The sequence below is a fragment of the Ranitomeya imitator genome, chromosome 1 (assembly GCF_032444005.1).
Source record: "Ranitomeya imitator isolate aRanImi1 chromosome 1, aRanImi1.pri, whole genome shotgun sequence".
Taxonomy (NCBI): Eukaryota; Metazoa; Chordata; class Amphibia; order Anura; family Dendrobatidae; genus Ranitomeya; species Ranitomeya imitator.
The window spans coordinates 287,229,143-287,245,898 of record NC_091282.1 but is presented as its reverse complement, the minus strand read 5'-3'; the positions used below and the strand labels follow the sequence as shown (position 1 = coordinate 287,245,898).

At 46.7% G+C, this 16,756-nt stretch overlaps 1 protein-coding gene across 5 annotated transcripts in view; it reads right to left on the bottom strand.

The window, feature by feature from the left end:
* Positions 1-8,211: 8,211 nt before the first annotated feature.
* Positions 8,212-16,756, bottom strand: part of ANKLE2 (ankyrin repeat and LEM domain containing 2) — a 162,112-nt gene continuing 153,567 nt past the window's right edge. For all 5 annotated transcript variants that reach the window (XM_069756102.1, XM_069756103.1, XM_069756099.1 and 2 more), the window contains 2 exons: positions 9,411-9,542; positions 8,212-9,326 (listed from right to left, as the gene is read on the bottom strand). In XM_069756102.1, the coding sequence (XP_069612203.1) occupies positions 9,095-9,326; positions 9,411-9,542 (364 nt within the window). In that variant the 3' untranslated portion in view covers positions 8,212-9,094. The remainder of the gene's footprint in view (positions 9,327-9,410; positions 9,543-16,756) is intronic.

Genomic DNA, 16,756 nt, shown 5'->3' with positions numbered 1-16,756 from the left:
CACTACGTTTCCACGTGGCTTTTTCCACAGCATGTGCACTGCGGATTTTGTTTACCATGGTTTACATGGTACTGTAAAAGCATGGAAAACTGCTGCGGATTTAAACAACATCACATCAATAGGTCAAATGGACCTACCAGATTAGAGAGAAAAAAAAAAAAAACACACACCCTGCTAAAATTTCATTCTTTACAACTAAAACAAAAACAACATCAGTATAGCTCCAGATACTATCCCATAAAACAAGAACTATCATGGCAGTTATGGACCCTAGTCATAGGGTGGTACTGAATGCCAGTCTGCGTGTAGCAAGTTGTTCATCTAATAAACACGAGCTGAAGCATGTGCAGTGCAAATACTCAAAAAGAGTAGAATACAAAACAAAAAAACAAAAAAGGGGAAACATAAGAAGTTAACTGAAAATGCAAACAATATTAAAAATTACATAGAAAAGACACTGCACACTAAGGCTCTTATTTCAAAATGTAAATAAAAAAAATATATATATTTTATACATAAAGTAAAGCGATTATGTGCGTAAAGTCACTCCAGGGAGATACTGGAGCAGAGTTGTACCAAATTTTGCATTTTTTTTTTTTTTTACACACAAATTCACAATTGAAGAATCAGGTGGAAAAAAAAAAATCTGGAAATCCAAAACGCTGCCCAGCCCACAATGGCGAATATAAGAAAAACACACTTTTAAAAAAGCATGAGCTACAAAAATAAAATAAAAGGAGGAGGAAATTAAACAAAAACACAAATTCGAAAACAGGCAGGAATGCCATAGCTTCAGTTTCCACTCTGTTTCTACATAAGGGAAATATCACTGATGTAGCAAAGACCGTTGTTAATCAGTGTTTCAGATTAGAGTTTGGTTAGTGTATACCCTCAGTGTTTCAGCAGTCTTGCCTGATGGGGACCGCCACAAAATATGTAATCCTTATAGCACGAGTGCCATCAGCGTGATCGACATGATTTTCACACCTTGTGTCGGTAATTTTGATCAGTGACTCCTTAACTTTTATGGACCATTCAATTCACAGAAACAAAAAACACCCAAAAAAACAAAACCCCAAACTGACATTTAAACAGCCACATTGACTATAAGCATGCTCCTTCCACAAAAAAAAAACATGGCTAGAACACCGACATCTGACTGAGATCTAAGGGCCGTGGCAGTCCCATAAAAGAGAAACCACTTTTGTTGAGTCTTAGGATTTTATCTGAAGCTGTACTGCTGGTTTTAATTGGAAAGAATAGCAATACATTTTATGTGTTGTATGGATGTTTGTTGCTTTGTCTATTTATCGTAAGTACAACCGTAAGCCAGGCAGCCAGTGGCTGAGCTGCTTGAATGCATGCGATTCAGTAGTCCTATTCATTAGAACAAGACAAGTGCATACAACCAGGCAGATATCTGTAGACATGACATTACCAACATCGCTCATTCCCCGATGCAAAAATGAGTATTTAGATAACCCCTCTCTGCTACTGCACAATGACTCCAGGCGCCTGCGCAGGAGATCATTGTAGACACTGCCCATAGGAGGGCAGACAGGTTTCACGTAACCAAGTGCGTGCATGGGATTACAAGGTCAGTGTGACGCTGATGGGAGGTGGGGGGGGGTACCATAATTAAGTCAGGAGGCAGTGATTTTTTCCAGGCACTGTACACCCAAGGCTGAAAGAAATCATTACTATAAAACATTAATTTATAATTTCTCAAGATCTACACCGCAGCCATGAGGCATACAGGCCAGACTGGTTTAACCATTCTATTAACCGTGTGCCCATAGTAATAGCTTAAAATCGTCCAGAGGGTGACAGATTCCCTTTAATTACTGCTATGTGCATGAGCACCAGCTCCCCTATGTGACATGGGGGCCCGATGTGCCATCTTGGTCTCACATGAAGCTCAGACGGCACCAGGATTGACTGGAGCATTATCATTTATACTACAGAATTGCAATAGTGTTGAAGCTGCGAGCCTTTATCCAATAAAATGCAGTGCCAAAGCCCCAAAGAGGACTCAAATGTAAAATGTATTCAATTTTTTTTTTTGTTAGAAAAAGGATATAAAAAAAAACCCCACCATCTGAGTCATGCCCCTTTCTAAAGTGTAAAAACAATGAAGTACGGTACGTATCTGGCATCGCCACATCTATAAAAGTCCAATCTATCAAAATATAAAAGTGACCTAAAACAGGAAATCTCGTAAATTGCATAAGTATTTATTTCCAAAGCGGTTGACAAATGTTCGCATTTTTTATTAACCAGCACATTTTCTTTTTGACAATTTAAACAAATAGCTGAAAATACATATTGAATCTGGTAGTCAATTGGCACCAAGGTATAAATGCACAAAACTAAAACGTGATGAAAAGCAAAAAAGTGAATACGCTCATCAACTAGATGCAAATACAATTTCCAGCTAAAATTATGGCAGACTACGATCCATTAACGGAATAATCTGACTCCATTTTCTAGAAAAGCAGCAAATACTACTTAAATGCATTTCATGCCGATTGTGCATCTGGAAGACTAAGGCCGGGATCACACATACGCGCGATACGGCCGAGTCTCGCAGGTGAAAACCCAGCTCTGGCGCTGGCACTCCGGAGCGGAGCGTGCAGCTCCATGTATTGCTGGCTGTGTGGCTGCACGCTCCGCTCCGGAGTGCCGGCGGCGCCAGAGCTGGGTTTTCACCTGCGAGACTCGGCTGTATCTCGTGTATGTGTGATCCCGGCCTAAGGCTTCTTTTACACTTGCTGTGATTTTGCGGCCCCAATAGATTTCTATGGGGCCGCAAAAACAGGCCGCATAAATTTGTCAAGAGCGCTGTACGCCATATGGCCATGAAAAAATACCGAGCCTGCTTGATATTTTTCACAGCTTACGGACACGGCACTCATTGAAAAATCAATGGGGCCGCAAAAACAACGGAAGCTTGATTTTGTGGTGCACCGTCAAGAACGTATTTGCGGATCGCCTTTTTTACAGCACTACGGCCCGCAAAAATCATGGCAAGTGTAAAAGACGACTAATGGCCAGAAGTAAAGCCTGTAGTGTAAGAAACATACATTTACCACCTCCACATTAAAAGTGTATTTTTTCTATTTTTATCTGAGTAGATTGTAAACCTTTCCGTGTGCTTCATTTTTCCCCCCTCTTTTACATGGAACATATTGTATATTAGACTCACAATACAGCCATTTAAATGCATATCATCTGCTTGTGTTAAAGGGACTATAGGTATGCACAGCAAGTTCCATGCATACGTCCTATTCTAATTAATGGAACTTGTGCATAACACCTCCAGAGAATCAAAGTTGCATCTCTCCAAGATAATACATCTTGACAACCTTTTAAATCCGTTAAATAATTGTCGTTTCTTTACCAAAATGACCATTACAAGAAAAGGATACGCATTTAATAAATATTGTGGTTGCATATACTCCTCCACAGTACATAAAGGTAGGCTTTGGAATTAAACTAGTAATAACTACAATGAAGCAAAAACTACGATGAACCATTAGGAGGTGCTTCTGGAATCATTGTGCAAGTTGTGGATCAACTGACTTGTCAAACTCTCTTTAAATGAAAGATGAAGAAACAATATACTTCAACAGTAACAAAAGAACCTGATTTAAACATAATCTTGCAATTTTCAACAATGGCCACAAGGCTATTTTAGACTTTCTTCCTGATACAGAGCCTTGTAGAAAAATACCCCTGAATGGGCAGCATTAGGATAGATTCACACGAGCATATATTCGCTCATCTGTGAGAATCGGGGAGATTATGCCAGTGTTAACTCATCTGTGAGAATTAAATGACACTATGGTCAGATTGAGAAGAAAAAAATCTTCATCTTTTCTATCTGGTCAGTCAATGGATATCAAACTGCATTCAGATGTCATGTCTGTAGTCCGATGTTTTCCACAGACTCACTGACTTGCATGGCTGAGTGCGATACAAATATCCGACCAAACTAAGGCTGCTTTCACACATCAGGTTTTTGGTTTCAGGCTAAATCCAGCAAATTTGCACTGGATCCGTTTTTTAGCAGGATCCGGCTCTCTGTACTGCGCATGGTTTGAGAGAGAGTGAGAGAGAAAGAGAGCGAGCACTGGGCATGCTCAGTGTGTAAAAAACGGATTCGGTCGCCGGAAACGTTCATTCACACATCTGTTCCATGCGTTTATTGCCGGAAACGTCACTTCTGGCTTTTTCGCCGGACACAAAAAACGTTGCAGGAGACGTTTTTTGTGTCCGGCAAAAAAGCCTGAAGGGATGGATCCGGCACAAAACTGATGAAGCGCATGTCCTTCAGGCACAATCCGGCACTAATACAACTCTATGGGAAAAAAAACTGATCCGGCGTAAAAAAAAAAAAAAAAAAAACGGATCCGGATTGTGCCTGAAAGAAAAAACCTGATGTGTGAAAGCGGCCTAAGACATCCAGAGATTTTTCCCTTGGTCTAAGGAAAAAAAAAAATCTGACATGTGCACGGCCCCATAGCATAACGCTGGTCTGGATGCGATCTAATATTTTGCTGTCTAAAGGTACCTTCACACTCAGCGACGCTGCAGCGATACCGACAACGATGTCGATCACTGCAGCGTCGCTGTTTGGTCGCTGGAGAGCTGTCACACAGACAGCTCTCCAGCAACCAACGATCCCGAGGTCCCCGGGTAACCAGGGTAAACATCGGGTTACTAAGCGCAGAGCCGCGCTTAGTAACCCGATGTTTACCCTGGTTACCAGCGTAAAAGTAAAAAAAACAAACAGTACATACTTACCTACCGCTGTCTGTCCCCGGCGCTCAGCTTCTCTGCACTCCTCTGCACTGACTGAGCACAGCGGCCGGAAAGCAGAGCGGTGACGTCACCGCTCTGCTTTCCGGCTGACCGACGCTCACAGCCAGTGCAGGAGGAGTGCAGAGAAGCAGAGCGCCGGGGACAGACAGCGGTAGGTAAGTACGTAGTGTTTGTTTTCTTTACTTTTACGCTGGTAACCAGGGTAAACATCGGGTTACTAAGCGCGGCCCTGCGCTTAGTAACCCGATGTTTACCCTGGTTACCAGTGAAGACATCGCTGGATCGGTGTCACACACGCCGATCCAGCGATGTCTGCAGGGAGTCCAGCAACGAAATAAAGTTCTGGACTTTCCTCAGCGACCAACGATCTCCCAGCAGGGGCCTGATCGTTGGTCGCTGTCACACAGAACGATATCCTTAACGTATATCGTTGCAACGTCACAAAAAGCAACGATATCGTTAACGATATCGTTATGTGTGAAGGTACCTTAAGCCTGCTATATATAGTGACAGATGAAGCCTCAAAACCCATCTGATAACACAGGATTCATCGATCACGATAGGTGATGTCCATCTCTACTCAGAAAAATTGTGAAAATTGCTTTTTTTTTTTTAAACGGATTTGTAAAAAACAAACATTGCCAAGGTTAATAAAAAAAAAACAAAACAAAAACCTCAAACCAAATTAAAACAATAGGTAATTTTCTGATTATGGCTTCCCTTTAAGAAACACTGCCCTAAGCTGGCCAATGTAGGTTTGGGCATGTGAGTAATAAAAATCTAGAAGACAAAAAAGTGCAATTTACTTAACTTTTTTTTATTGAAAAGGCATTTTAACTAAAAAAGAAACCCTTCAGGTGCCCCCTCTCCCCCCCCTCCAACCACTTAAGGTACCTTCACACTAAACGACGCTGCAGCGATCCAGACAACGATCCGGATCGCTGCAGCGTCGCTGTTTGGTCGCTGGAGAGCTGTCACACAGACCGCTCTCCAGCGACCAACGATGCCGGTAACCAGGGTAAACATCGGGTTACTAAGCGCAGGGCCGCGCTTAGTAACCCGATGTTTACCCTGGTTACCATCCTAAAAGTAAAAAAAAAACCAAACGCTACATACTTACCTACCGCTGTCTATCCCCGGCACTGGGCTTCTCTGCCCTGGCTGTGAGAGCCGGGCAGCCGGAAAGCAGAGCGGTGACGTCACCGCTCTGCTTTCCGGCCGCTGTGCTCACAGCCAGAGCAGAGAAGCAAAACGCCGGGGACAGACAGCGGTAGGCAAGTATGTAGCGTTTGGTTTTTTTTACTTTTAGGATGGTAACCAGGGTAAACATCGGGTTACTAAGAGCGGCCCTGCGCTTAGTAACCCAATGTTTACCCTGGTTACCAGTGAAGACATCGCTGAATCGGTGTCACACACGCTGATTCAGCGATGTCTGCGGGGAGTCCAGCGACGAAACAAAGTTCTGGACTTTCTTCCCCGACCAGCGACAGCACAGCAGGGGCCTGATCGCTGCTGCCTGTCACACTGGACGATATCGCTAGCGAGGATGCTGCAACGTCACGGATCGCTAGCGATATCGTCTAGTGTGAAGGTACCTTTACTTATGAGTAAATTCTATGCCTAATTAGCCCTGTATAACGTTTTTCCTGTAACAGATGGGCTGTTGCCCCAGACCAGTCAGCCCTATTATCCATGTTATTACGCCCTAATTTGCAGGAGCTGTCGTCATCGCAAGATCCTGCAAATCTCGCACACGCATATTTCGAGTCACTGCACCTCTGCAGCTCGGTGTACACTTCCGGTCATGCACAGTGTGCCTCTGAGGCAGGGATGTGTACACCCGGCTGCAGAGGTGCAGTGACGCTGCTGAAATGTGCAGCGTGCGCGCGTGAGATTTGCAGGAGCTGGCAACAGCTTTTGCAAATTATGTTATCATGCCCACAGGGGCATGATACATTTTTATTTATCTAGCGCCAACATAATCCACAGCGCTTTACAGTTTAACACACGGAAAGAGGGCTCACTAGTCTGGGGCAACTAACGCCCCATTGACTAGTCAATACCTTTATTAGCATAGGAAATGGGGACAATTTTTTTTTTATACAGTAAATATTATACAGGACTGGTTAGGTAGGGAATTTACTCAGAAATAAGTGACTGCTACTGGGTTGGAGGGCATGGGGACCTGACAGGTTCCCTTTAACAAAATCTGTAAAACATATTGCATCTTAATATTAAAGGAGTTGTCCACTACTAGGACAACTCTCTCGATCTAAATGTTCGGCCACGACAAAAAACAACCAACCAAACAAAAACCCTATTATCCCCTCTCGTGCTTGTGCCATTCCAGCGGTATCAGCACTCACTGTGCCAGGGCTCTAGTGCCGTTGTTGTGACACGAGAGCCCAGTGCCCAATCCGTGCCAGAGTAACTGTCCCCTCCTTCAGACAAAATCGAGCACGAAGAGAAGTCCGGGCTGTAGCTGCTCTCTCACTTCCTGTCTCCTCGTCCTGTCAAATTGAACATTGACACCAGCGCTGACTGGGCGCTGGGGTCACGTGTCACAACAACAGCACGGGAGCCCTGGGGAGAGCGAGGAACAGCACCAACACTGGAGAATATAAGATTTTTTTTATTTAATAAGGGCCAAGCATGGGGTGTGAGAAGAAGTTGTCGAAGTAGTGGACAACTAACTCTCACACACAGGAGATTCTTTACACACGGACTGAAAGTTGTGTGTTATAAAAACAGATATTGGTCCACTCATCTTCAGCATACAAAAAATGAAAGCCTAATTTTAAAGTCATGGTACATTCAGATACTGTGCATCAGTGTTTCCCCAATTTCAGTCCTCAGGACCCCACAATAGACCAGGTTTTCAAGTGGTCATTAGAATTGCACAGATGAGAGAACCCTGTAGCAATTTCTGATGCCTTGATAATATATTCTTCACCTGTGTAATACTAAGGAAATCTTGAAAACATCTGTTTTCCAAATGCCAATCCTCATGGCACCCCATGTTAGGTCGGTTTCACACACAATTAACAATTTGAGTTTACACCACAAAGTCTGGAATGGCCACAGGTATCATGACCTAAACGCAACAGCCAATTATGGACAGTGGATGTCAGATGTGTGAAACGGGTCTTTCTACATGACTGTCAGAAAAGTCTTACCATGCTGTACACTAGCACTATCTTACCATCTTTCAGAATGCATGTTTTGTATTTTACATATGTGCGGACTTTATCATGCAGTTTTGAAAACAATGAACAATGTTATAGGCAACAAAAAAGGTGACAAAAAAGGCCCCCCCAAAAAAACCGGAGAATTACTAAGACTGCAAAAATACAAAGTTTTCCTTTTATACAAACTAAGACGTCAACATTTTCTGTACATGGACAACTTTTTATTTTGTTTTATTGCCTAGACATAAGAAATTGCACCCAAACCTGTTATCAATACTATGTGGAAATACACGGCACTCTGTTGTACAGACATTGGTGCTCAAGTAGGGTACCGGCCTGTTATGTCAAAAACAACATGGCGCTCAAAAGGCTTTATGAAAACAATTGTGTTCATTTATTATGCACAATAAATGAACACAATTCTTTTCATAAAGCCTTTTGAGTGCCAAGTTGTTTTTGACATTAATCAATTCTAGTTCTTCCATGTTCAATATTAAACCAATCGCTTAAAACACTGTCCTTATCCTTGAATATTTATGCTATTTAATTGCTTTAACAGGCTAACAGTTAAAATACAGCATAGCAATTAAAAACATAGAAAGGCCACTAAACCATAGAACTTTATGAAGTCTTCTCTTGAAGAAGTAGGAGCGTGGGGCTTAAAACACTGCATTAGTGCAAGAATTAAGGCTCCAGTAGGGTTAACTTTGGAGAGCCCTACACATGTCAGTCACTACTAGTTATTGCTGAGTGCTAGGTGACAAAGTTTGTAAAACCATATTATTACAGAAGTACTGCCAATGAGATTCACTGGCAAATTTCCTGACTGTGACTACTACAGTTTGTTTGCTCAATTTTATTTAAAACATTGAAGGTTCACAAAAAGGGTACAGACACCGTGATCTAGAGCTTCCATCTTCTAAAGTTGAATAGATAAATGGCGTACAAAACCTTTAGCAAGTGTTGACACAGAACACTCTTACAGTTACACATGCGACTGTCAGTTCGTTTCTTCCTGTATCAACCATATTGGACAGCTCTTTACTCCATGAGCTGGCCATGGCAGAAAGTAAGAAACCTCTTCAAAGGCTTGAGTGGTCAGAAAAATGCCTTAAACGTAAAAGTTGTATGTGACTGGCATATGCTGGGCTGTACCTCCCTGGACTGCCATAATCGGATGTGTTCATGTATTTGCCCGGGCTCCCGAAAATGGGACTGCTCCTTCCAGGAGTGGAAAATCCAATACCCCCAGGGGAGTTGCCACCAAAAACGTTAGATCGGTTTCTTCCAGTCACAACTGCTGGGCTTGGCCAACTATAAAACAGAATAGATAGTTCACAGAAAAACACAAAGCCAAGTTATTTTCATGATCATAAAACTTATATTGCAAACCAATACCTCTGTCTTTCTGTATTTGAGTAATACAAAATGGATTTCATCCATTTGGAGATACTGGGGAATTTCTGTGCATCAATTTCCACATTTTGTAAAGCTGATAGCACATCATTATCTAACTTGCTTGGCTCTTTCCTGGAAAAAAAAAGAAAAAAAAAGTGAGTTATCCAAGACAGATCTGAACCCATTGTAAGATGACCGTAAAAACTCCAGACAAAATGGCTTTATGTGAATTATCACAATCTTTAACCATTTTACCCCTTGCAAACACGTTGCAAAATGTCATTTTGATCAATCCTCTGATTTGTATCATTCTGCCGACAATGAACTCATTTCTAAGGATGATTGAGTTTTTCCTTTGGGATATTTTTCCTTTCAGGATCTCTTGAATTATAACAGGCAGCGAGATCTGCAATCGCATTCAGTAATTAGAGACTATTCACTCAATAACAGTTTTCATATGTCTGACCTGTTTTGGACCACTTTCAGGAACTTATTGAAAAGGACCTAAAAGGATCTCACTGTACAGGAAAGAAATGCCCCAAGAGATCTGATAACCAACACGGACCTCATAAGGGTATGCGCACACATTGCGGATTTGCCTGCGGATCCACAGGAGTTTTCCCATGCGTTGTACAGTACCATGTAAACCTATGGAAAACCAAATCCGCAGTGCACATGCTGCAGAAACGCTGCAATTTTCTGCAGCATGTCAATTCTTAGTGCGGATTCCGCAGCGGTTTACACCTATTCCTTTATAGGAATCCGCAGGTGTAAAAACACAGGCAAAATCCGCACAAAAACTGGACAAAATCCGCAGGTAAAACGCAGGCAAAATCCACAATGGATTCCGCAACGTGTGCACATACCCTTACAATTCTGACCACTGTCACTTTGAGGTTATAACTAGTGATGAGCGAATATACTCGTTACTCGAGATTTCCCGAGCACGCTCGGGGGTCCTCCGAGTATTTTTTAGTGCTCGGAGATTTAGTTTTTCGCGCCGCAGCTGAATGATTTACATCTGTTAGGCTACGTTCACATTAGCGTCGCGTCGCTGTTGCGTCGGCGACGCAGCGGCGACGCGCCCCTATGTTTAACATAGGGGACGCGTGCGTCTTTTTGCACGCGTTTTCCGACACGTGCGTCGTTTTAGACGCTAGCGTCGGACGCAAGAAAACGCTACAAGTTGCATTTTTCTTGCGTCCGATTTCGGCAAAAAACGACGCACGCGTCGCAAAACGCGCGCGTTTTTGCGTGCGTCGCCGACGCAACAGCGACGTGACGCTAATGTGAACGTAGACTTAGCCAGCATAAGTACATGTGGGGGGTTGCCTGGTTGCTAGGGAATCCTCACAAGCACTTATGCTGGCTAACAGATTTAAATCATTCAGCTGCGGCACTAAAAACTAAATCTTCAAGCACTAAAAAATACTCGGGTGGACACCCGAGCATGCTCGAGAAATCTCGAGTAACGAGTATATTCGCTCATCACTAGTGTTGAGCATTCCGATACTGCAAATATCGGGTATCGGCCGATATTTGCTGTATTGGAATTCCGATACCGAGTTCCGATATTTTTGCAATATCGGAAATCAGAATCGGAAGTGTTCCCAGTCATCTTCGGCGTGTGTGCGGTGCGTATGGTTCCCAGGGTCTGAAGGAGAGGAGACTCTCCTTCAGGCCCTGGGATCCATATTCATGTAAAAAATAAAGAATAAAAATAAAAAATATGGATATACTCACCCCTCCGCCGGACCCTGGCTCTCAGCGGTGCAACCGGTAGCCTCCGTTCCTAAGAATGCAGTGAGTGAAGGACCTTCGATGACGTCACGGTCACGTGAGCGGTCAGGTGACCAGTCACCTGACCGCGACATCATCGAAGGTCCTTCACTCACTGCATTCTTAGGAACGGAGGCTACCGGTTGCACCGCTGAGAGCCAGGGTCCGGCGGAGGGGTGAGTATATCCATATTTTTTATTTTTATTCTTTATTTTTTACATGAATATGGATCCCAGGGCCTGAAGGAGAGTTTCCTCTCCTTCAGACCCTGGGAACCATCCAGGATAGCTTCAGATACTTGTGTCCCATTGACTTGCATTGGTATCGGTATCGGTGATATCCGATATTTTTTGGATATCGGCCGATCCCATCAGATACCGATACCTTTGAGTATCGGAAGGTATCGCTCAACACTACTCATCACTAGTTATAACTCTGGAACACTTCAACGGATCCCCGGGATTCTGAGATTTTTTTTTTTGGGACATTTTTACTTCATGATAGTGGTAAAAAATTTCCAATACAACTTGCGTTTGTGAAAAAAATGCAAATTTGGAGAATATTTTTTACGTTTTCCAACTTTGAATTTTCATGCTCTTAAAATCAGAGACGTGTCACAAAAACAGGATTTTTGGTTGCTTACCGTAAAATCTGTTTCTTGAAGCCTCCATTGGGGGACACAGGAACCATGGGTGTATGCTGCTGCCACTAGGAGGCTGACACTATGCAAATAAAAAAGTTAGCTCCTCCTCTGCAGTGTACACCCCACCGACTGGCATTATACTCTTCAGTTAGTGAGAAAGCTGTAGGAGATAATGAACAAGGTTGAAAAACCATAACCACAAACTTGAGAACTGTAAACGTGAAAACAGTCATAGAACAGATAACAACAGAAAACATTGGGAGGGAGCTGTGTCCCCCAATGGAGGCTTCAAGAAACAGATTTTACGGTAAGCAACCAAAAATCCTGTTTTCTTTATCGCCTCTCATTGGGGGACACAGGAACCATGGGACGTCCCAAAGCAGTCCCTAGGGCGGGAAAAAACAGACTTCCATCAGGTCAGAGGACTCACCACTGCCGCCTGCAGGATCCTTCTGCCTAGGCTGGCGTCCGCCGAAGCGTAGGTATGGACCTTGTAAAATTTGGCGAACGTAAGGATGGAAGACCAAGTTGCCGCTTTGCAAAGCTGTAGGGCGGAAGCCCTGTGGTGCACCGCCCAGGAGGCGCCAACTGCCCGGGTAGAGTGAGCCTTAATCCCAGGAGGGGGCACTCTGTTCTTGACCCGGTAAGCCTCCAAAATTGCCATTCTGATCCATCGAGCAATAGTCGCTTTAGAAGCCGGCTGGCCTCTGCGCGTGCCATCAGGAATGACGAAAAAAGAATCCGTCTTCCGGAAAGAGGATGTTCTATCCAGATAAATCCTCACTGCCCTGACGAGGTCTAGCTTGTTCAACGATCGCTCCAGAGGATGAGTCGGAGCTGGACAAAAGGAAGGTAGAACGATGTCCTCGTTGAGGTGGAAGGTGGAAACCACCTTAGGAAGAAAAGAAGGTGGGGGTCGGAGGACCACCTTGTCCTGGTGAATGACCAAAAACGGAGGGCGGCAAGACAGTGCCGCCAGCTCGGAAACGCGGCGAATGGACGTGATGGCCACAAGAAAGGCCACCTTCCAGGATAAAACTGATAGAGGAATCTCCCTAAGAGGCTCAAAGGGAGAAGCCCTTAGAACGTCCAGTACCAGGTTTAAGTCCCATGCCTCCACAGGGGCCCTGTACGGCGGGACAGCGTGGGCTACTCCTTGAAAGAAAGTCTTAACCTGTGGCCGAGAGGCCAAGGTCTTCTGAAAGAGGATGGAAAGCGCAGAAACCTGACCCTTCAGGGAGCCAAGAGCCAGGCCCGAATCCAGTCCTGCCTGAAGAAAGGCCAAAAGAGAAGGCAGGGAAAAAACCATAGACGGAACGCGGTTGGACTCGCACCAACGGAAGTAAGCCTTCCAGGTGCGGTAGTAGATCCTGGAAGACGAAGGCTTCCGAGCTTGAATCATGGTGTGAATCACCCGGTCCGAAAGACCGGACGCTCTTAGAACCGCGGTCTCAACAGCCACGCCGTTAAACTGAGCGACCGAGAATTCGGGTGGCAGATCGGACCCTGGGACAGCAGATCGGGCCTGTCTGGAAGGCACCAGGGAGCGTCCGCGAGAAGGTTGACTAGCTCCGCGAACCAAGCTCTCCTGGGCCAATCCGGATGACCGGCACCCCTTCCGCTTTGATCTTCAACAGCTTGGGAAGTAATGGAAGGGGTGGGAACAGGTAGGGCAGCTGGAACTGTGACCAAGGAATGGCCAGAGCATCGACGCCCACTGCGAGAGGATCGCGGGACCTGGAGACCAACTGCGGAACCTTCCTGTTGATTCGAGACGCCGTGAGATCCACATCCGGAGTCCCCCACTGAAGACAAATCTGATGGAAGACCTCCGGATGCAAGGACCATTCCCCTGCCGCGAGACCTTCGCGGCTGAGAAAGTCGGCGGCCCAGTTGTCCACGCCGGGCATATGCACCGCGGATATCACCGGAACCGTTGCCTCTGCCCAAAGGAGGATCTTGGATACCTCGGCAAGAGCTAAGGAGCTCCGGGTCCCCCCCTGATGGTTGACATATGCCACAGCCGTGGCGTTGTCCATCTGGATCCGGACTGGAAGGCCCCTGAGGATCCTTTCCCAGTGGCGGAGGGACAGAAAGATGGCCCGAATTTCGAGGACGTTGATCGGCAGAGAAGACTCCTGCGGCGACCAACGGCCCTGAACCGTCAGGTGGCGAAAAACCGCACCCCAGCCGATCAGGCTGGCGTCCGTTGTCACCACCTGCCAGAGAACCGGAAGGAAGGACCTGCCCTGGGAGATGAGAGGTGACGTCAGCCACCAGTTGAGAGACCGCTTGACCCGAAAAGAGAGTCTGATCGGCCGATCCAGGGAGAAGACCGACCTGTCCCACTGAGACAGAATGGCTTGCTGAAGGGGTCGAGAATGGAATTGAATGGAATTGGGAGAAGGGAATCGCTTCCAAGGTAGCTACCATCCCCCCCAGAACCTTCATGGCCGATCGGAGGGAGGGAGGCCGAGAACCCTGGAGCAAGCGTATGTCCCGACAAAGAGTGGATCTCTTGTCTTTGGGAAGGAAGACTCTGGTCTGATGAGTGTCGAAGAGCATGCCCAGAAAGATGATGCGCTGAGAAGGAATAAGGCAGGACTTCTTCCGGTTGACCAGCCACCCGAAACGGGCTAAGGTGTCGAGAACAATGGACAGGCTTTCGTGGGCCTGAGCAAAGGACGGAGCCTTGATGAGGATGTCGTCGAGGTATGGAAAAAGGACCAAGCCTCTGACTCTCAAGATGGCCATCAGCGCCGCCATGATTTTCGTGAACACCCTTGGCGCGGTTGCGAGACCGAACGGCAGGGCGACGAACTGAAAATGATCTTGTTGCACTGCGAAGCGCAGGAAACGGTGATGTCCGGGAAATATCGGAACGTGTAGGTAGGCGTCCTGGATGTCTATAGAGCATAGAAATTCCTGAGCCTCCATGGAAGCAATTACTGAACGAAGGGATTCCATCCTGAAGTGTCTCAGGCGAACCCTCCTGTTCAGCAATTTGAGGTCCAGAATGGGACGAACCTTGTCGTCTTTTTTCGGTACCACAAAAAGGTTCGAGTAGAAACCCGTGTACCGCTCTTTTTCTGGGACGGGAACGATTACCCCGGATTTGAGCAGAGAAGCGATGGCTGCGAAGAAGCCCGGAACCAGAGCGGGATCCCTTGGAGGACGGGAATGGAAGTAACGATCCCTGGGTCGGGAGGCGAACTCTATTTTGTATCCCGAGGATACAATTTCCCTGACCCATGCATCCTCTACTGCGGAAATCCAGACGTCCCTGAAACGGAGAAGACGGCCCCCCAACCTGGGAGTTGGGCTGGAGTCTTGCCGAGAGTCATGCGGAGGTGGATCTTCCAGTCCTGGGCCTGGACGATCTACCTTGGGAATAGCGAGGACGCCAGGACGGAGTGGGCCTGAAGGACACCGCCTTCTTCTCTTGACGTGCCTGTGGCCTCTGTTGCTGCTGGGAAAAAGAGTTTGATGCAGCGAAGCGACGAAAAGGCCGAAACGAGCGAAACTGCCGTCTAGGAGGAGGGCGACGAGGTTTATCCTGGGGGAGAAGGGAACTTGTACCCCCGGTGGCGTCCTTAATGATTTGGTCCAGCTGGGAACCAAAGAGACGAGAGCCCTGGAAGGGCAGACTAGTGAGGGACTTTTTGGGAGGACAAGTCCGCCTGCCAGGCCTTGAGCCAAACGGTCCGGCGGATGGCAACGGCATTGCTGGAAGCCTGAGCCGCACAAGACGCGACATCCAGGGAGGCGGAAACCAGGTATTCACCAGCGTGGGAAATCTGGTTGGCAAGTTCCGCTAATTGCGCGGGAGGTGCCCCGTCCAGGATACCTCGCCGTAGATCCTTGGCCCATTTTGAGATGGATTTTGAAGCCCAAGTGGAAGCAAAAGCTGGACATAGCGCTGCTGAAGCCGCTTCGAAGGCAGATTTCGCGAAGGATTCTATAACTCTGTCGTTAGAATCCTTCAGAGATGCTCCGCCGGACAGTGGAAGCACCGTGTTGGTGGACAGCCTGGAAACAGGGGGATCCACCGAGGGGGAGACCGTCCAATTGGCGGTAAGTTCTGGTGAAAAAGGATATAACACCCCCAGGCGTTTTCCCCTCTGAAAACGTCTGGTCGGATTCTCTCTCTCCCTGGCCAAGATTTCCTCGAATTCAGGATGAGGAGCGAAAAATTTTGAAGGTGGTTTGGCCCGTCTAAACGAAACCGCCTGATCTGCGGGTTCCGTAGAGGGATCCTTGATGCCGCAGGTTTGGTTTATAGCCCGAATGAGGTTCTGGACCGTCTCACTCATGGTGGCGATCTGGTTAGGATCCAGCTCCGAAATATCCTCTGAGGGCGCATCAGATAATGCCTCGCCTGACTCAGGGGAGGAGGATCGGTGGGACACCAACCGCGGGGGAGGGCCGTGCGGCGAGATGGAACGCGAAGAGGACTCAGACCGACGTTCCTGTCTGGACCTTTTGTAGCTTAGCAAGGAGGGTTCGGGCGGCGGTTCCTGCGACCCGCTGGCCACGGCAGGGGTCTGCAGGGGTAACCGATCCAGCGCGGACACCAGGGTTTGAGATACCCGTGTTAAATCGGCCACCGATTGTGACAGAGAGGCGGCCCAGCCTGGGATGGGGGGGATCACTCTCGGGCGGAACAGCCGGGGGATCCTGGGCGGTGGGAACAATCGGGTTGCTGCAGGACTGACACAGCGGGGAGGACTGACCTGAGTGAAGTTTGCTGTTACAGGACGAACATGCAAAGTACGTGACTAAGGCAGAAGATGAAGAAGTAGGGGGACGAGAGCGGCCCCCTTTAGAAGACATTTTGAGAGATCCCTGAAGATGCCAGTGGGTTAGGGGACAGTGGGCAGAGAAGGGTGTCAGTCTGCAGTGCAGCTACTCACGGACCCGGTCC